Source organism: Choloepus didactylus, chromosome 2, assembly GCF_015220235.1.
Source record: "Choloepus didactylus isolate mChoDid1 chromosome 2, mChoDid1.pri, whole genome shotgun sequence".
Taxonomy (NCBI): Eukaryota; Metazoa; Chordata; class Mammalia; order Pilosa; family Megalonychidae; genus Choloepus; species Choloepus didactylus.
The window spans coordinates 145,277,021-145,299,182 of record NC_051308.1 but is presented as its reverse complement, the minus strand read 5'-3'; the positions used below and the strand labels follow the sequence as shown (position 1 = coordinate 145,299,182).

At 38.4% G+C, this 22,162-nt stretch overlaps 1 protein-coding gene across 5 annotated transcripts in view; it reads left to right on the top strand.

The window, feature by feature from the left end:
* The window catches only part of PTBP2 (polypyrimidine tract binding protein 2), a 102,189-nt gene that overhangs the window by 8,949 nt on the left and 71,078 nt on the right, over nucleotides 1-22,162 (top strand). For 4 of the 5 annotated variants that reach the window (XM_037826570.1, XM_037826572.1, XM_037826571.1 and 1 more), the window contains exon 3: nucleotides 19,155-19,208. The exons of the other annotated variant lie outside the window; for it this stretch is intronic. In XM_037826570.1, coding sequence (XP_037682498.1) covers nucleotides 19,155-19,208 — 54 coding nt within the window. The remainder of the gene's footprint in view (nucleotides 1-19,154; nucleotides 19,209-22,162) is intronic. 5 annotated transcript variants of the gene reach the window in all.

The following is a 22,162-nucleotide window of genomic DNA, read 5'->3' as shown; positions in this document are numbered from 1 at the left end:
TCAAGAAGATGTTCTCCATCCCACGATGCCGGGTCTACATTCCTCCCCGGGAGTCATATTCCACGTTGCCAGGGAGATTCACTTCCCTGGGTGTCTGATCCCACGTAGGGGGGAGGGCAGTGATTTCACCTTTCAAGTTGGCTTAGCCAGAGAGAGAGGGCCACATCTGAGCAACAAAGAGGCATTCAGGAGGAGACTCTTAGGCACAAATACAGGGAGGCCTAGCCTCTCCTTTGCAGCAACTGTCTTCCCAAGGGTAAAACTTATGGTAGAGGGCTCAACCCATCAAACCACCAGTCCCCTATGTCTGTGGTCATGTTAGCAACCATGGTGGTGGGGTAGGCGAATACCCCTGCATTCTCCACAGGCTCCTCAAGGGGGCACTACATCGTTTTTTTTTTTTTTTTTTTTTTTTTCCTTGTTTGTCTTTTTTCTTTTTTTTTTTTTTTTAACTTTCCCTTCTTTTTTCAAATCAACTGTATGAAAAAAAAAGTTAAAAAGAAAACAAACATACAATAAAAGAACATTTCAAAGAGACCATAGCAAGGGAGTAAGAAAAAGACAACTAACCTAAGATAACTGCTTAACTTCCAACATGTTCCTACTTTACCCCAAGAAAGTTACATACTATAGCAACATTTCAGTGAACTTGTTCCTACTACATCCATCAGAAATTAACAGACCATAGTCATTTCTGGGCATCCCCAGAACGTTAAATAGCTTATCTGTTCTTCTTGGATTATTGTTCCCCCTTCCTTAATTGCTCTCTACTGCTAGTTCCCCTACATTCTACATTATAAACCATTTGTTTTACATTTTTCAAAGTTCACATTAGTGGTAGCATATAATATTTCTCTTTTTGTGCCTGGCTTATTTCACTCAGCATTATGTCTTCAAGGTTCATCCATGTTGTCATATGTTTCACCAGATCGTTCCTTCTTACTGCCGCGTAGTATTCCATCGTGTGTATATACCACATTTTATTTGTCCACTCATCTGTTGATGGACATTTGGGTTGTTTCCATCTCTTGGCAATTGTGAATAATGCTGCTATGAACATTGGCGTGCAGATATCTGTTCGTGTCACTGCTTTCCGATCTTCCGGGTATATCCCGAGAAGTGCAATCGCTGGATCGAATGGTAGCTCTATCTCTAGTTTTCTAAGGAACTGCCAGACTGACTTCCAGAGTGGCTGAACCATTATACAGTCCCACCAACAATGAATAAGAGTTCCAATTTCTCCACATCCCCTCCAGCATTTGTAGTTTCCTGTTTGTTTAATGGCAGCCATTCTAACCGGTGTTAGATGGTATCTCATTGTGGTCTTAATTTGCATCTCTCTAATAGCTAGTGAAGCTGAACATTTTTTCATGTGTTTCTTGGCCATTTGTATTTCCTCTTCAGAGAACTGTCTTTTCATATCTTTTGCCCATTTTGTAATTGGGCTGTCTGTGCTATTGTCATTGAGTTGTAGGATTTCTTTATATATGCAAGATATCAGTCTTTTGTCAGATACATGGTTTCCAAAACTTTTTTCCCATTGAGTTGGCTGCCTCTTTCCCTTTTTGAGAAATTCCTTTGAGGTGCAGAAACTTCCAAGCTTGAGGAGTTCCCATTTATCTATTTTTGCTTTTGTTGCTTGTACTTTGGGTGTAAATTCTAGAAGTGTCCGCCTAATACAAGGTCTTGAAGATGTTCCCCTACATTATCTTCTAGGAGTTTTATGGTACTTTGTTTTATGTTGAGATCTTTGAATCATTTTGAATTAATTTTGGTGTAGGGTGTAAGGTAGGGGTCCTCTTTCATTCTTTTGGATATGGATATCCAACTCTTCCAGCCCCATTTGTTGAAAAGACTGTTACGACCCAGTTCAGTGACTTTGGGGACCTTGTCAAAGATCAGTCGGCCATAGATCTGGGGGTCTATCTCCGAATTCTCAATTTGATTCCATTGATCAATATGTCTATCTTTGTGCCAGTACCATGGTGTTTTGACAACTGTTGCTTTATAGTAAGCTTCAAAGTCAGGGAGTGTAAGTCCTTCCACTTTGTTTTTCTTTTTTAGGGTGTTTTTAGCAATTTGAGGCATCTTCCCTTTCCAAATAAATTTCATTACTAGCTTTTCCAAGTCTGCAAAGTAGGTTGTTGGAATTTTGATTGGGATTGCATTGAATCTGTAGATGAGTTTGGGTAGAATTGACATCTTAATGACATTTAGCCTTCCTATCCATGAACATGGAATATTTTTCCATCTTTTAAGGCCCCCTTCTGTTTCTTTTAGTAGAGTTATGTAGTTTTCTTTGTGTAGGTCTTTTATGTCTTTGGTTAAGTTGATTCCTAGGTACTTGATTTTTTTAGTTGCTATTGAAAATGGTGTCTTTTTCTTGAGTGTCTCTTCAGTTTGTTCATTTCTAGCATGTGGAAACATTACTGACTTATGTACATTAATCTTGTATCCTGCTACTTTGCTAAATTTGTTTATTAGCTCTAGTAGCTGTATTGTTGATTTCTCAGGGTTTTTCAGATATAAGGTCATATCATCTGTAAACAATGACAGTTTTACTTCTCCCTTTCCAATTTGGATGCCTTTTATTTCTTTGTCTTGCCGGATTGCCCTGGCTAGCACTTCTGGCACAGTGTTGAATAACAATGGTGATAGCGGGCATCCTTGTCTTGTTCCTGATCTTAGAGGGAAGGCTTTCATTCTCTCTCCGTTGAGTACTATGCTGGCTGTGGGTTTTTCATATATGCTCTTTATCATGTTGAGGAAGTTTCCTTCAATTCCTACCTTTTGAAGTGTTTTTTTTTTTTTTTTTTAATTTTTATTGAGATTGTTCAGATACCATACAATTATCCAGAGATCCAAAGTGTACAATCACTTGCCCCTGGGTACCCTCATACAGCTGTGCATCCATCACCACACTTAATTTTTGTTCAATTTTTAGAAACTTTTCATTACTCCAGACAAGAAATAAAGTGAAAGATGAAAAAAGAAAAAAAGAAAAGGAAACTCTAAACCTCCCCTATCCCTAACCAACCCCCCTCAATTGTTGACTCCTAGTATTGATATAGTACGTTTGTTACTGTTTATGAAAAAATGTTGAAATACTACTAACTGTAGTATATAGTTTGTAATAGGTATATAGTTCTTCCCTATGTGCCCCTCTATTATTAACTTCTAATTGTATTGTCATACATTTGTTCTGGTTCATGAAGTGATTTCTAGTATTTGTACAGTTGATCATGGACATTGCCCACCATAGGATTCAGTTTTATACATTTCCATCTTTTGACCTCCAACTTTCCTTCTGGTGACATATATGACTCTGAGCTTCCCCTTTCCACCTCATTCACACACCATTCGGCGCTGTTAGTTATTCTCACATCTTGCTACCAACACCCCTGTTCATTTCCAAACATTTAAGTTTATCCTAATTGAACATTCTGCTCATACTAAGCAAGAGCATCTACATTTCTTCCACAAGACAGCAGGGAGAGTCAAAGAAGGTAGAGAGGCAAAAGGAAGAGGGAACAAAAAAAAAATGACAGCTAGGAAGCAGCAAAAGGAAAAATAACCTTAATTCAAAGTAGAATAAAGAATCAGACAATACCACCAATGTCAAGTGTCTAACATGCCTCCCCTATACCCCCTCTTATCTGCATTCACCTTGGTATATCACCTTTGTTACATTAAAGGAAGCATAATACAATGATTCTATTAGTGACAGTCTGTAGTTTATGCTGATTGCATCCCTCTCCCAATGCCTCCCCATTTTTAACACCTTGCAAGGTTGACATTTGCTTGTTCTCCCTTGTAAAAGAACATATTTGTACATTTTATCACAATTGTTGAATACTCTAGATTTCACCAAGTTACACAGTCCCAGTTGTTATCTTTCCTCCTTTCTTGTGGTGTCTCACATGCTCCCCATCTTTCTCTCCCAACCGTATTCATAGTTACCTTTTTTCAGTGTACTTACATTGCTACCATCTCCCAAAATTGTGTTCCAAACCACACACTCCTGTCTTCTATCACCCTGTAGTGCTCCCTTTAGCATTTCCTGTAGGGCAGGTGTCTCATTCACAGAGTCTCTCATTGTCTGTTTGTCAGAAAATATTTTAAGCTCTCCCTCATATTTGAAGGACAGCTTTGCTGGATACAGGATTCTTGGTTGGCGGTTTTTCTCTTTCAGTATCTTAAATAGATCACACCACTTCTTTCTTGCCTCCATGGTTTCTGCTGAGAGATCCGCACATAGTCTTATGAAGCTTCCTTTGTATGTAATGGATTGCTTTTCTCTTGCTGCTTTCAGGATTCTCTCTTTGTCTTTGATATTTGATAATCTGATTATTAAGTGTCTTGGCCTAGGCCTATTCATATCTCCTAGAGAAGGCAGACCCCCCAGGTGGAGGTCATTAGCATTTCAATGGTCTTGCTCTGTGCTTGTGCTGTCTCTGCCCTTCCCTGAGTCACAGCCCTGGAAAGTTAAAATGACTGGGGCTTTCTCCACTGAGCCGAAAAAGAAACAGATAGTCCCCTTCAGACCCAGTCAAGGCGACCCTCTGGCTCTCCCAGGTCAGTCGTCACCCAAAGCCTCTGTCTGTTTTTTGGGGCTGCGTACCTGTAGTGAGCAGTTCACACTCGCTACTTAAAACCCCAGTTGGAGCTCAGCTGAGCTATATTCGCTTGCTGGGAGAGAGCTTCTCTCTGGCACCACGAGGCTCCACAGCTCGGGCTATGGGGGAGGGGGTCTCCCGACCTGGTTCCGCAGGTTTTACTTACAGATTTTATGCTGTGTCCTCAGGCATTCCTCCCAATTCAGGTTGGTGTATGATGAATGGATGGTCTTGTTTGTCCCCCCACAGTTATTCTGGATTATTTACTATTTGTTCCTGGTTTTTTGTAGTTGTTCCAGGGGGACTACTTAGCTTCCACTCCTCTCTATGCCGCCATCTTGCCCAATCCTTTTGAAGTGTTTTTATCAAAAAGGGATGCTGGATTTTGTCAGATGCTTTTTCAGCATCTATTCAGATGATCATTTGATTTTTCTCTTTTGATCTGTTAATGTGTTGTAATACATTGATTGATTTTCTTATGTTGAATCATCCTTGCATGCCAGGAATGAACCCCACTTGGTCATGGTGTATGATTTTTTTTAATGTGTCTTTGGATTCGATTTGCAAGTATTTTGTTGAGAATTTTTGCATCTATATTCATTAGGGAGATTGGCCTGTAGTTTTCCTTTTTGTAGCTTCTTTGTCTGGTTTTGGTATTAGATTGATGTTAGCTTCATAAAATGAGTTAGGTAGTGTTCCATTTTCTTCAATATTTTGAAAGAGTTTAAGTAAGATTGGTGTCAGTTCTTTTTGGGAAGTTTGGTAGAATTCCCCTGTGAAGCCATCTGGCCCTGGGCATTTATTTGTTGGAATCTTTTTGATGACTGATTGGATCTCTTTGCTTGTGATTGGTTGGTTGAGGTCTTCTGTTTCTTCTCTGGTCAGTCTAGTTGTTCGTATGTTTCCAAGAAATTGTCTGTTTCCTCTACATTATCCAGTTTGTTGCCATACAGTTGTTCATAGTATCCTCTTACAATTTTTTTAATTGCTTCAGTATCTGCAGTAATGTCACCTTTCTCATTCATTATTTTGTTTATATGGGTCTTCTCTCTTTTTGATTTTTCAGTCTAGTTAGGGGCTTGTCAGTCTTGTTGATCTTCTAAAAGAACCAACTTTTGATGTTATTTATCCTTTCTATTGTTTTTTTGTTCTCAATGTCATTTATTTCTGCTTTAATCCTTGTTATTTCTTTTCTTCTACTTGGTTTAGGATTGGTTTGCTGTTCATTTTCTTAATTCTTCAGTTGATCCATTAGTTCTTTGATTTTGGCTTTCTTCCTTTTTAATATATGCGTTTAGTGCTATATATTTCCCCCTCAGTACCACTTTTGCTGCATCCCATAGGTTTTGCTATGTTGTGTTCTCATTTTCATTTGTCTCTATATATTTAGCAGTTTCTCTTGCTATTTCTTCTTTAACCCACTGTTTAGAAGCATGTTGTTTAACCTCCAGGTATTTGTGAATTTTCTAAGTCTCTGATGGTTATTGACTTCTAATTGTATTCCATTGTGGTCAGAGAATGTGGTTTGAATAATTTCAGTTTTTTTTAAATTTATTGAGGCTTGTTTTATGTCCCAGCATATGACCTATTCTGGAGAAAGTTCCATGAGTAGTAGAGAAGAATGTGTATCTTAGTGATTTGGGATGTAATGTTCTATATATGTCTGTTAAATCCAGTTCGTTTATCGGATTGTTTAGGTTTTCAGTTTCCTTACTGGTCTTCTGTCTGGTTGATCTGTCTATAGGAGAGAGTGATGTATTCGAGCACTGTAGTTGCTTTGGTCTCCTTGGACTCTTGGTTCCTTTTTAACTCAAGGAATCTTCCAGGCCTGTCTTTGTTTCCCTATATGAGCTTTGCCATGGCCTGGACTCTTTATCTTGAGGGAGCAAGCTGGGCAATCATGAACATACTTCATTTGTTTTCTGACACTCAGGGGTCATCGTCCTCGGTTATCTGATAACAGTGTCGTGAAAACTATCATTCTGTGTGTGTGTGTATTTCAATTTTAACAAGGGAAATCTGGTCTGTCTTACTCCATCTTGGCCAGAAGGAGAAGTCTACCTTTTTAAAAATTGTATAATACAACATCAGGAATTATACGTCTGCCACATTCTTTGCTAATGACAGATGATACTCTCTTGGACACCATAATTTATTTCCAACATTATGAAATTTTGATTTGATTTCTGTTTGCAATTAAAAAGTGTGGAATTACTTAGGATGCTGTGTCAAGTGAAATTTACATTTTAAAAGTTTATGAAAATCACAGTGCCAAGAGTTCACTAATTTGAATCCCACAAATGTGTATGGGAATTCTATGCCCTTGCGAATTCTGGATTTTTATCAAAATTTAGAATATTAGCTAACTCAAGCTTAAAGTAAGTATCTTGCAATTTGCATTTTAAAATGGGTGATATCTTTAAAATATTTGGTGGTTTATATTTTTCTGTAAGCCACCTTTGTATACTTGGCCCTTTTTAATTGTCTTTATCTTATTTGCTACAACTTTGTATAGAAAGAAAATTGCTTTCAAAGGCACTGCATACCCTTTTTCTTACCTTTTGTTACTTTTTTGGCATTCTTTATATTGTTTTGAATGTGTAGATTCTTTTTTAATTTTAAAGTAGTATATTATTAGGGTTCTCTAGGGAAACAGAACCAACAGGAAATATCAGTAAATATGAGATTTCATAAAAGTGTCACACAACTGTGGGTATGCACAAGACCAAATTCTGTAGGGCAGGATGCACAAGTCCAAATTCCGTAGGGCAGGCAGTGAGCTGGCAACTCTGTTGAAGGTCTTCAGTGAACTCCCCAGGAAATTCATCTTCCTGACTGAAGAAAAAGTGAAGGTTCTCTCTCTTCTCCCTTAAAAGTTTAAATAATTGGATTAAATCCAGCTGATTAAATTCTCTCATTGCGGAAGCATGCCCATCGTTGATATAATGAGCCACAGATGCCATCAGTTGACTAATGATTTAATAAACCAGTTTTCTGGTTTATTAACCAGCCACAAATGTCCTTGTGGTAATGGTTAGGCCAGTGCTTGTCTGATCAGACACTTGGACACCATCACCTGGCCAAGTTGACATGTGAACTGAACCATCACAGTCTACCCCTTGTCAACTTGGCAGCTATACACATCACTTTAAACCATACTTAATCTCTAAACAGAACCCAAAAACAGACATATGTTTCACCTAACAATACTCAGCTGTCCTGCATACAACCAGAAACACCAAATCTCTCCAGGATAGGGTGCAGGTCCTTGGGTAACATTTACTCTTAAACTTGATATCCTATAACTTAAATACTAGGAAATGAACAGTACAATTTATGTCATGACAAGGGGATAAGGTAGAGAAGAAAACAAAGATATTTGCTTTATGGACAGATACACCATTCTATAACAAAACATGGAGGAAATATTCCTGTCATCATAATCCTTGTTTCTATAACAGGTCACGTGGTCATAGTTCATATTTATCACTACCTTCTCCCACTACCCATTTCATATTTATCACTACCTTCTCCCACTACCCATTTCATGTTACCTTTGCATCAACAAGCACTTCAGCTGGCCATGGTTCTTTGTGTAGTGGGGTGACCAGAACTTTCATTCCTGAAGTTTCTGGGCCCTTGGTAGTCCTGCCTGGATTGATTTGTTGCAGTTTTCCATTGACTTTAATCACAGTAGTACTAAGAGATGCCCTAGAGGATCTCCTTTATTCAGGAAAACTCTTCTTTACCTCTGTTGTGTAGTTGCAGTACTATTTCCCCTTGATAATCAGGATTGGTTACCCCAGCCAATACAGTAATTCCCTTCCTTGGTTGTTGACTCAGAGGCATGAGAAGCCCGAAGTGGCCAGGTGGCCGTCTTAACTTCCAGTTCAGTGGAATTATTGTGTCTTCTGGTGGGAGCACTCCTTTTTATGGAACTAGGACTTGTAGACCATCAGAGCTTAAGAATACAGGGACAGGACGCAAAAATTTTCCTAGTGGATCACTAGGAGTGATAGTGGGTTGTTCCACTTCCATTTCCATCCCTTTATTCCTGGACCCGTGAACCCTGGCTATGGGAGAAACAGCACCGTAGAGTGGGTGTTGATTCAGCGCATACACAACCTCCTGGAGAACACTGTCCCAGCCCTACAAGGTATTGCCACCTAGTTGGCACCGTAATTGAGTCTTCAACAAGCAGTCCACCATTGTATCAACCCAGCTGCCTCTGGATGATGGGGAACATGGTAAGACCCAAGAATTTGATGAGCATTTGCCCATTCCCTCCCTTCATTTGCTGTGAAGTGGGTTCCTTGATCAGAGGCAATGTTGTGTGGAATACCATGACAGCGGATAAGGCATTCCATAGATCCATGGATGGTAGTTTTGGCAGAAACATTGCGTGCAGGGAAGGCAAACCCATATCCAGAGTATGTGTCTGTTACAGTTAGAACAGTCGCTGTCCTTTACATGATGTAAGTGTTCCAATGTAATCAGCTTGCCACCAGGTAGCAGGCTTATCACCTCAGGGAGTGGTGCCATGTCGAGGACTGAGTTTGGTTCTCTGCTGCTGGCAATGGCCATGGCCAGGTCGGCCTTGCTGAGTGGAATTCCATGTTGCTGACTACATGCATAACCTCCATCCCTACCATCATGACTACTTTGTTCATGAGCCCATTGGGCAATGACAGGAGTGGCTGGAGAAAAGAGGTTGAATGATATCCACAGAACGGGTCACCTCATCCACTTGATTATTAAAATATTTCTCTGCTGAAGTCATCCTCTGGTGAGCATTCACATCAGACACAAATACTTCATGTTTTTTGCCCACTCAGAAAGGTCTATCCACATACCTCTTTCCCAGACTTCTTTGTCACCAGTTTTCCAATTATGTTACTTCTAAGTCCCTGACCATCCATCCAAATCATTAGCAACAACCCATGAATCAGTATACAAGTACACCTCTGGCCAGTTCTCCTTCTAAGCAAAACGAATAACCAGGTGCACTGCTTGAAGTTCCGCCCACTGGGAGGATTTCCCCTTACCACTGTCTTTCAGGGATATCCCAGAAAGGGGCCGCAGTGCTGCAGGTGTTCACTTTCAAGTGGCACCTGCAAAACATGCAGAACCATCTGTAAACCAGGCCTGATTTTTCGCTTCCTTAGTCAACTGATTGTAAGGAACTCCCCAAGAGTCCATAGCTCTGGGATGTGAAAGAGAAGGTAATGTGGCAGCAGTGGGGGCAATGGGCGTTTGGGTCACTTCCTCATGTAACTTACTTGTGCCTTCAGGACCCACTTGAGCCCCATCTTGTGTATACCATTTCCATTTTATGATGGAGTGTGCTGTGCACACCCAATGTTATGGCTTGGCGGGTCAGACAACACTCAGCTCATAATAGGGAGTTCAGGTCTCATGGTAACTTGGTGGCCCATGGTTAAACATTCTGTCTCTGCAAAGGCCCAATAGCAGGCCAAAAGCTGTTTCTCAAAAGGAGAGTAGTTATCTGCAGAGAATGGTGAGGCTGTACTCCAAAATCCTAAGGCACTGGATTGGATTCTCCTGTAGGAACCTGCCGAAGGCTCCAGACAGCATTTCTATTGCCAATGACATTTCCAGCACCATTGGATCAGCTGAATCATATGGTCCAAGTGGCAGAGCAGCTTGCATAGCAGTCTGGATGTGTCACAGAGCCTCATCTTGTATTGGTTTCCACTCAAAACTAGATGCTTTCCTGGTCGCTCAGTAAATTGGCCACAGTAGCACACCCAAATGAGGAATACGTTGTCTCCAAAATCCAAGGAGGCCAACTAGGTGTTGTGCCTCTTTTTTGATCATAGAAGGGGCCAGATACAATAGTTTATCCTTCAACTTAGAAGGGATGTCTCGACATGCCTCACACCTTTGAACACCTAGAAGTTTTACTTAGGCGAAATGCCCCTGTGTTTTTGTTGTATTTATCTCCATTCTCTGACACATAAATACCTTACCAATAAGTCTAGAGTAGTTACTACTTCTTGGTCACTAGGTCCAATCAACATGATACCGTCAATATAATGGACCAGTGTGATTTCTTGGGGGAGAGAGAAATGATCAGGCTCCTTACAAACAATATTATGACATAGGGCTGAAGAGTTGATATACCTCTGAGGTAGGACTGTGACGGTATACTGCTAGGCCTTGCCAGTGGAACGCAAACTGTTTCTGATGGTCCTTACAAACAGCTATTGAGAAAAAAGCATTTCCTGGATCAATAGCTGCATACCAATTACCAGGGAATATGTTGATTTGTTCAAGCAATGCTACCACATCTGGAACAGCAGCTGCAATTGACTCCAATTGGAGTCAAACCTGGTTAAGCTTAATTATAATCCACTGTCATCTTCCAAGACCCATCTGTTTTCTGCACAGGCCAAATAGAGTTGAATGGGGATGTGGTGGTAATCACTACGCCTGTATCCTTCAGTTCCTTAAGAGTGGCGTTAATCTCTGCAGTCCTTCCAGGAATCTGTTATTGCTTCTGATTTACTATTTTGCTAGGCAGGGGTGGTTCTAGTGGCTTCCACTTGGTCTTTCCTACCATAATAGCCTTCACTCCATGAGTCAGGGAACCAACATCGGGATTCTGCCAGTTGCTGAGTGTGTCTGTTCCAATTATGCATTCAGGAAGTGGGGAAATAACCACAGAATGGGTTTGGGGACCCACTGGACCCACTGTGAGACAGACTTGAGCTAAAACTCCATCGATCACCTGACCTGCATAATCCCCTAGTCTAATTGGTGGGCCAGAGTGACGTTTTAGGTCTCATGGAATTGTCACTTCTGAGCCAGTGTCTAATAATCCCCGAAATATCTGGTCATTTCTTTTTCCCCAATGTTCAGTTACCCTGGTAAAAGGCTGCAGGTCCCCTTGGGGAAGGCTGGGAGGAAGATTAACAGTATAAATTTTTGGCAGTGTAACAAAGTCCTTCCCCAAGGGTACCAGGCCTTCCTCTTATTCAAGTGTCTGTAAACTGTCTTAAGTCTGGAAATTGATCAAGGGGCTGTTACACTCTGTTTTTGTACTTCAAGTTAGACTTTTGTTCACTGGACCTAGAATTCTTGTGCTTACACAGATCAAACAAAAATTTAGTAGACTGCTCATCTATTTTGCTTCCTTTTTACTTGGAGTCATGATCTACTAGCCAATGCCATAAGGCTCTCTGAGTCAGATTATTTTGGCTGCTGCTTCGAGCCTGCTGTTCATTGTGGTAACCATGCCCACCTTGACTTTGGTGATTGACTTTTACCAACTCAGGCTCCGATTATGCCCGTTATGTTTAAGGATTCCAGCTCAGTGACAGCAATTCCCACAGTAATATCTGACCTACAGAGAAGGGTGATTGCAGAGCTCTTCAGGGATGATGGAGCTAGTCTCAGAAATTTATTCCTCTCAATCCTGGTAAAAGGTGTGTCCTCTGGACATTTCTGGGTTGTGTGAGCAGGTCTTCCATGATAAACCCACTGTAACATTCCAGTTTTTCTGAGCCTTTGGATCACCTCATCTACATTACACCAGGGCAGTTCTGGCATTTTTAGCTCAGGTGATGTCGGCTACCTTTTGATCCATGTTTTCAGCCAACCACCCAAACAAATTGTTAATGCCCTTTCTAACCCCTTGAGCTACAACCTTGAATGCAGAATCTCTGCTTAGTGGGCCCTTATTAATAAATTCAGCCTGATCCAACTTTATATTCCTTCCACCATTATCCCATGCCCTTAATATCCATTCCCACACACATTTTTTCCTGATTTCTGTCTATATAAATTGGAAAAGCCATGCAGTTCTTTTGTAGTATAGCATACTTCTCATAGGTTACACTTTGCACCTCACCCTTGGGGGCCTGTTGGGACTTTAGTTATAGGTTTAAAGTAAAGATTGGTGGTGGGGGTGGGTCATGAAAAGAATTAGAAGCATCCTTCAAGCCAGTTACCACAGGACATTCTGTTGCAGTTTCATCTGGTGAAACAGGATTAATCTTTTCAGACAGAGGAGGTGATTACAGGTTTAGCAGGCACTGAAGGGTTAATCTCTTTAGATGGAGGTTGGATGACAGGCTCCTCAGGGCAGACTGGAGGCCAGGAAGCAGGCTGGAGTCTGGGTAGCTGTCTCCTCAGGGCAGACTAGAGGTGGGGGTGCTGTTTCCTCAGGTCAGACTTACAGCTTTATCTAGCAGTGACTCAGCAGAATCGAGGATTCCAGTGTCCCCACTGCCATTATTATCATCCCATATGTCCCCAGCCCAATTTTCAGGATCTCATTCTTTTCCAGTAGTTTAACAGCAGACAACCTGTGAATTTGAGATTTTAGTTTACATTGTAAATCTGGTACTTGCACAGTGAGACTCTGGGTCTGGTTTTCAGTGATCTCAAGTCTGCAGCTACAGGAAATAAGATTTTCTTTCAGGGCACATGCAGAAACTTCTACTTCTGTATTAGAGCATTTAAGTTTCAAATTTGAAGCCTTCACCTTGTCCCTTTGTCTTATAACTTCATTTAGTGTCTCTGAGAACAACTAGCCAACATTATACCTCTTAACTCCACAAATTCTGTAAGGTGTCAAACACACTGTCACCCAGTGCCTTGATTCATACAAGAGTATGATTAGTAGAATCAAATGGTGGTGTTTTGCGTATCTCCATTGCCAACTCATGTCATTGACTGCCAGTGCCATCTTAATTATTGGAAATGGAGTCATTAGTATCTTTGAATCTAATCAGAGTAGAAGACCAATTGTAAAAGCCCATTTTAAGACTCTGTTTCTCAAGAACCACTCCCGGTACCAAGGTGCATTAGTTAGGTTTCTCTAGGGAAACAGAACCAACAGGAGATATCTGTAAATATGAGATTTTATATAAGTGTCTCACGCAACTGTGGGGATGCACAAGTCTGAATTGCGTAGGGCAGGATGCACAATTCCAAATTGAGTAGGGCAGGCAGTGAGCTGGCAAGTCTGTTGAAGGTCCTGGAAGAACTCCCCAGGAAGTTCCTCTTTCTGATTGAAGAGGAAGTGAAAGTTCTGTCTCTCCTCCCTTAAAAGTCTTCATCTGATTGGATTAAACCCAGCTGGTTGTTTTTTTTTTTTTTTCATTGCTGAAGGCACACTCCTCATTGATGTAATCAGCCACAGGTGCATTCAGTTGACTGATGATTTAATAAACCAGCCTTTTGTTTATTAACCAGCCACAAATGTCCTTGCAGTAATGGTTAGCCCAGTGCTTGCTTGACCAGACACCTGGACACCGTCACCTGGCCAAGTTGACACATGAACCTAAGCATCACAAGTAATATATTTTTTCTTTGTTTTTGGGTGTGTATTTGATACTTAAACTTTTTTAGCCTCAAGTTTATTCAGTTTTAAAATTGGGATTGTAATAGTTGTGGGATTAAATGTGATCATGCATAAAAATATTTTCCACCTGCTGGGCAATTGGTTATGTTACCTGTGTTTAGAACATCCAAGTTTTATGGCTTTAGGACCTACGTTGAAATCTCATTTTCTATGCCCTTTTATAATTTTGCTGTGGTTATTTAGCTTTCAGTTTTTGGTTATTTATGTGAGACTGTAAAACAAATGAAATTTGTAAATTTTTAATATGAGGTTTGTTGTATTTCTTTAAAATGACTTTTACATTTTTTGTAATTTGGAGGTTTTTGTAGTTAATTTTGGTATTTCATTTCTTTTATTTACTCCTCCTCCAGTACATGTTACATAGTGCATACTTAATAAATGCTTAATGATTATAGGAGGTTAACTGACCTTGTACTGGTTTGTATATATTATGTCCCCCAGAAAAAGCCATGTTCTTTGATGCAGTCTTGTGGGGCAGATATATTACTGGGAATTAAGCTGGAAAGTTTGGATTAGGTTGTTTTCCATGTTAATGTACCCCACCGAACTGTGGGTGATAACTCTGATTGGATAAAATTTGCATGGAGGTGTGGCCCCGCCCATTCAGCATGGGCCTTGATTAGTTTACTGGAGCACTAAATAAGGTCAGACAGAAGGAGTGGGCTTGCTACAGCCAAGAGGGACACTTTGAAGAATGCATAGAAGCTGAGACAGTAGCTGCAGATGAGAGATGTTTGAAGATGGCTGTTGAAAGCAGACTCTTGCTCTGGAGAAGCTAAGAGAGGACAAACACCCCAAGAGCAGCTAAGAGTGACATTTTTGAGGAACTGCAGCCTATAGAGTAACGTCCTGGGAGAAAGCCATTTTGTAACCAGAACTTGGGAGCAGATGTCAGCCATGTGCCTTCCCAGCTAACAGAGATTTTCCAGACGCCATTGGCCATCCTACGTGAAGGTACCCTTTATTGATGGACATTTTGTGGCGTTAAGACTGTAACTCGGTAACCAAATAAACCACCTTTATAAAAGCCAATCCATTTCTGGTGTTTTGCATTCTGGCAGCATTGGCAAACTAGAACAGACTTCAATGTGCATCAGTGCCATGTTGCTATATTATGAGTGATTGTTGGAAAAAGAGTCATTAGAGCCTTTGAATCTAATCAGAGTAGAGAACCAATTGCAAAAACTCCAGAACTAGTTTGGAAAGCCCATTTTTAACATTCTGTTTCTCAAAAACCACTCCCGGTACCAAAGCTGTATTAGTCACAGTTCTCTACGAAAACAGAACCAACAGGAGACATCTGTAAATATTATGAGATTTTATAAAAGTGTCTCATCTAACTCTGGGGATGCACAAGTCCAAATTACAGTGGGCAGGCTGTATCAATGAAAGTTTTCAGTGAATTCCTCAGAAGCTGGCTGGCAGATGAAAATTCTTTCTTCTAACTGCTGAAGTCATTACTTCTTTTAAAGCCTTCAGCTGATTGGATTAAACATCTCTTGTTGCTGAAGAGGCTCTCCTTAGTTTATTGTATATGTAACCATCCATAGATGCAATCAACTTACTGATTTAAGTCCACGAAATATTCTAGCAGAAGCAGTTAAGCCAGTGCTTGCTTGATCAGACAACTGGATACCCATTACCTGGCCAAGTTAACACATAAATCTAACCACAGAGATTTGTTGTATTTTAATAAAATGACTTAAACTTTTTGTATTTGTAGGTTTTGGTAATTAATTTTGGCATTTTTGTTTGTTTTAATTTACTACTCTTACAGTACATGTTACATAGTGCATACTTAAATACTTAGTGAGTACAGAAGGGTCACTGTCTTCAGTGTGGGTAAGTGTCATGTTGCTGAATTAAGAAAGATTAGTTTTAGTTGGTGAGATCAGAGTTAAGTACTGTGAAAACAGTGGACTGTGACCTGTGCCATGTAGATAGGTGGGAATGGTAGGCAATGTACATTGAGGGAATGCTGTGACTAACACTATAGAAATGGTACAATTCACGGTCACTGAACAGTGAGCTGAATAATTTGGCATTTATGGCAAAGAATTTGTGTATGGGTATGACAGGATAGATAGTATGACAGAAAGGTGGTAGAAGGCCTCAAGTGTGGATTATGTAATTTGTACTTCATCTGGTAGGCACTAGTCTATATGTTTGCATGTGTAAAAGTATTTGTACTTCATCTGGTAGGCACTATTCTATATGTTTCCATATGTAAAACGATTTCATTTTTCTGCTGTGTTTAGAATGTGGAGATTGAGGTCCAAAAAAATCAGCTTTTGTATTGCAAGGAGCACTATAAATTAGTCATGAGTCACTATAACTGTTAATTATTTTAGTATCTTATTTAGTTTATTTGTAATAGCTTTCTTAATTTTGTTTTAGATACTCTGCCCAAGGGGAAAAGTTGGTCAAATATTAATTTAACATTAAAAATAAAGTATCACAACAAGTTATCATAAGAGATAATAACTTCTTTTGAGCAATGATTTTTTTTATAACTCTTCATTGGGATGAATTTTGAACCTATAAAAAAGTAGACACAATAATATCATGGACCATTATGTATGTATCACTCATTCCCAACAATTACCAACAACCCATAGCTAAAACTAACTTAGCCACTTTCTACTTTTCCCTTCTGTATTATTTTGAGACAGATTCCAGATAACATTTGGTTTCATCTGTAAATATTTTAGCATGCATCTTTAAAAGATAGTATTCCTTAAAAATATATGTATACATACACACAGACACGTATTTATAAATAACCACAATATTGTTAGGACACCAAACAAAAATCAACAATCTCTTAATGTCAGAAGAGTGTCAAATTTGTGTTAAAATTCCTAATTGCCTCATACACATTGTAGTATTTTTACAGTTTTTTGAGGGTGGGGGGACAAATGAGGTTCAAAAAGATCAACACATTCAATGGGTTGATATGCCTCTTAAATTTCTTTTGATCCACAAGTTCTCCTTCCATTTTTATCCTTTTTTTAAATTGCATTTATTTGTTGAAGAAAACTGATTATTGGTCTATAGAGTTGCTCACAGTCTGCATTTATTGGTTATATTTTGATGTTCTAACAAAAATCAACAATCTCTTAATGTCAGAAGAGTGTCAAATTTGTGTTAAAATTCCTAATTGCCTCATACATATTGTAGTATTTTTACAGTTTTTTGAGGGTGGGGGGACAAATGAGGTTCAAAAAGATCAACACATTCAATGGGTTGATATGCCTCTTAAATTTCTTTTGATCCACAAGTTCTCCTTCCATTTTTATCCTTTTTTTAAATTGCATTTATTTGTTGAAGAAAACTGATTATTGGTCTATAGAGTTGCTCACAGTCTGCATTTATTGGTTATATTTTGATGTTCTAATTTAACGTGTTCTCTATATTTCCTGTTAATTGGTAGTTGGATCTAGAGACTTCATCAGATTCTGTTTTTGTTCACCTTTTTTTATTTTGGTAATACTGTTTTATAGGTGGTGATGTGTTTTTCCATAGGACATATGATATATGACTTGCTTTTTGTGAATTTTCCTCAGAATAGTGTTTATTATGGTAACTCTTCCTTCATCTTGTTTGTGCCAGGCATAGTCTGCACTCAGTAAACTATATCTGTTAAATCAGTATTCTTAAAGAATATCTACAAAGATAACTAAACTTCACTTAAAATTCATGTAAAAGAAATAAAATATTGAAATTTAATTTGAGCTATTGGCAGTGTTTAAGAGTGGAAAATACGAGAATTACCATTTAGAGGACATTTACAGAAAAAGGATTAAAAACTTTTATCAAGTTGTTACATTTTTATTTGATACTAAGTTTAAAGATAATTTTTTAAAATGAAATGCTTACCATGAAGAAGGCATCTTTTCTGAAAGTGTGGTCCAGGGATACCTGTGATTCCCTAATAAACTGTCAAGAAATCTGTAAACTCAGAGCTATTTTCATAATAATATTAGGTCATTGATTGCCTTTTTCACTTTCAGTCTTTCACTAGTGTATACTAGATATTCCAGAGGTTACTTGATGTGTAGTATCCAACAGATTGAATATAGAAGCAGATATGAGAGTTGATTTGCTTTCAGTTAAGCCTGACGGTAAAGAGACTGCAAAAGTGTGTAACTTCTAATTTTTTAAATTCAGGAAATAGTTATTTTTCATAAATTATTTATGTTAATGAGTAATCAGCTTACTGTAGTTAAGTGAATTTTAAAGTATTTAAAAATTTTTTCAGATGTAATTTCTAATATGGTGAGTACTGATAGGATATACCCACATAAAAAATAGCCTTTCGGAGTCCTCAATAATCATTAAAGAGTTTAAAAGAGTCCTGAGACTAATGAGAGCTGCTGATACAAAGGCTAATTCAAGAATACATTTATACCAAAATACTGGTGGAGCTGAACCCCCCACCCCCATTCCAGGCATCCACTATCCTGAATTTGGTGTTAACCATTCTTATGAATTTGTCTATATTTCTACTACATGTGTATTTATCTTAAGCAATATATGGTTTTGTTTTGCATGTTTAAGCTGTATATACGTGCTTTCTACTGTATGTATTCTGTAACTTGCTCTTTTCCAGTGCTTTCTTAATCCAAATTAATGTGAAGCTCTAATTCTTTCATTTTCATTGCCATGTAGTTTATGATTACATGAATATACCATTACCCTGTTGACAGATGTTGAGGTTGTTTGCCATTTTTTCCTACTACAAACTGCTGCTGTGAACATTCTTGTGCATATTTTGAATATGTATAAGAGAGTTTCTTTGTAAGTGGAACTATTGGATTATAGGATATGTTTATTTTCAAGTTCATTGGATATTGGCATGTTGCGTTCCTAAATTGTGCTAGTTTATACTCTGTCAGTAGTATATGGGAATTCCTGTTTGTTTGCACCCTCTCTGATAATTTGCATGAGTGGACTTTTTAATTGTTGTCAACCAAACATGCATGGTGTCTTTTTTGTGGTTTTAAATTTAATTCTCTGACTATTAATTGTGTATTTCATTAATTTATTGGTCATTCATGTTTTTTCTCTGTTAAAAGCTTGTTCACATAGTCTTTCATTTTCTTTTTTATTGCTTCAGGGTTTTTTTGTTTCTGTTTTTTCTTTAGGAGGGGGCAGGGTTGGAGACGTTGAAAGAGGAAAGGGGAAAAGCTCCTGGGAAGGTAATCAGCAGTCTCTAATTACTGATGCTGTTAATTTAGCATTCACAGTGAGTTCCCACATTGTGTGTGCCCTGCTGCTGGGGGCTGGGAGGGCTAAAAGAAGCACCACTTGGCCCTCACGCTCACCTTTCTTAAACCAGACTTACATCATTTCCTTTTTACTATTATGATTTGTATATTTTCTTCAGGGTTTCTTTTATATATTCTGGATACTAATGCTTTGTCAGTTATTTGTGCTGCAGATAACTTCCTCATATCTGTGACTTTTTTTTCACGTTGAATAGAGATTGCAATTTTTTATTTTAAAATTATGTTTCTCTTTTGTCAAATCTTTTTTTTAAAATCAAAGTCTTAAATATAGTCTTGTGGATTTTCTTTTTACACTTTTGTTTTCCACATTTATGGCCTTGATCTATCTAAAATTTACTTTTTTGTGTGTAGTGTGTGATAAAGGTCTAATTACTTTCCCTATAGATAACGTTGAGCTCTTCTTTTCCCTACTCATCTGCAGTGTCAGCTCTTTTTCAGGTTTGCATATATGCATGAACCTGTTTCTGGACTATCTGTTCTGTTTCATTGGTTTCTCTATCCTGTACCATTACCACGTCTTAATTATTATAGCGTCAAAATAATTCTTGTAGAGTGAATTTCACAACTTTCTTTTTCAAAATTGTCCTGGCGTTTTCTTTACTGGATGCATTTTAAGATCAGTTGGCAAGTTCCGTGAAAACTCTTTGGGTTTGATTATAATTACATTAAATTTACACATTATTTGGGAGAACATTTTGTTTTCACGTTCAGTAAAATAAAATGACAATTTTTGGTTGAACTCAAAGGCAGATAACCATAACATTTCTTTGAAGAGGTTTTACTTTCTTCCCTACATTTTCTCTAATTACAAAGACATGTTTAATGTAGAAAACAGTGCAGAAAGGGGAAAATAATTTAAATCACCAGTAATCCTATCCACCACCATAGCTAATCAACATTATATATACTTTCCATCATTTTTCCTAAATATTAGAAGTATTTTAAACAGTAAGTGCCCTTTGAAGGGGGGTCGGGGGATGGGAGAATAGAGATACTTTTTGACAAATAGTACAGTTTCTTCAAGGGTATTGGTTCATTCACTTATTCAGTACTTTCTTAGAGAATTATCTGTTTTATTGAGAGTTTCTAGTTTCTCAGAATTTGTATAGCATTTTAAAATTCTCTCCTTTCTGTTACTAAAGTTGAACACTTTTGTCTTCTATTTCTTGATTTGTCTTGCCAGAGACACATTTTGTTGGTCTTTTCAAACAACCAGCTTTTGTATTTATTTCTTTTTGTTTCATAAGTCACTGATTTCTGCTTTATCTTTATTTCTTTTTATCCCCATGCTGGTTTGGATATATCATGTCCCCCAAAATGCCATTTAATACAGTCTTGTGTGGGCAGGAAATGTATTGGTTTTGATTGGGTTGCAGACTTTCGATTGGATGTTTCCATGGAGATGTGATCACTTAATTGAGGGTGCGATCTTTCATTGGATAATTTCTGTTGAGTTGTGGCCTCGCCTATTCAGCATGGGCCTTGATTAATTTCCTGGAGCACTATATAAGTTCAGACAGAAGGAGCGAGCTTGCTACAGCCAAGAGGGAGATGTTGAAGAACGCACAGAGCTGAGAGAGGAGCTGCAGCTTACGGAGACATTTTGGAGACTGCCGTTGAAAGCAGACTCTTGCTCTGGAGAAACTAAGAGAGAATAAACGCCCCAAGAGCAACTGAGAGTGACGTTTTGGAGAGAAGCTGAAGCCTAGAGAGGAACGTCCTGGGAGACAGCCATTTTGAAACCAGAACTTGGAGTGGATGCCAGCCACGTGCCTTCCCAGCTAACGAAGGGTTTCCAGATGCCATTGGCCATCCTCCAGTGAAGGTATCCAATTGTTGATGCATTACCTTGGATACTTTATGGCCTTAAGACTGTAACTGTGTAACCAAATAAACCCCCTTTTATAAAAGCCAATCCATTTCTGGTGTTTTGCATCCTGGCAGCATTAGCAAACTAGAACAATGCCTTACACTAGATTCATTTTACTATTAATTTTGTTGGCCATATTAAATTGGAACCTGAACTCATTTATTTTCTTGCTTAAAAATTAATGTATTCAAGGTTAAGAATGATTAGTTTGATAGCTTTGGTAATAATTCTTGACATTTGGAGCTCTCTTTTTCATTGGTTTCATTCTAAAAGTTTCAAAATGCACAGAAGTAGAGAGAATGATATAACTTTTTTCCTTCCTATTGGAGAGTATTAAAGTAAATATCAGAGATCATTTCCTATGCCTCCTAAATACTGTAGTGTGTATCTTTGACAGATATAATCTGTCTTTTAAAGATGACATCGATACTATTATTTGTACCTAATAAAATTTAAAATTATTTCTTAATGTCATCTAATCTCCACTGGTGTTCATAATTTCCCAGTTGCCCCAGAAAAGTCTCTCACACTTGTTTTTTCTTTTGAATCAGAAACCAAGCAAAGTCCATATTCTGATTTAGATAATGTCTCTTTAAGTTCTTTATAACAGTTTACTCTCCCCCCCCTTTGCCATTTCTTTGTAAAAAAAACTGAGTCATCTTTTCTGTACAATTTTCATATTCTGGGGTTGGCTGATTGTATCTCCATGTTGACATTGTTTATGTTCCTTATGTCCTCTGTATTTCCTGTTAACGTGTAGTTAGATGAAGCTTTATCAGATTCATATATTTTAGCATGAATATTTTGTAGATATATGCTAGGTAATTCTTATTGAGTCACACTAGGGGGTATATAATGTCTAATTAACCCTTGTGATGTTAATTTATCAGTGCATTCAGTTGTTGGCAGCCTGTGTCCATTATATAATGAGTGCTCCATTATCCTTTCACCTAATGGCTTTTTTTTTTTTTGGCTGTGATAGTTCTTTTTTAAA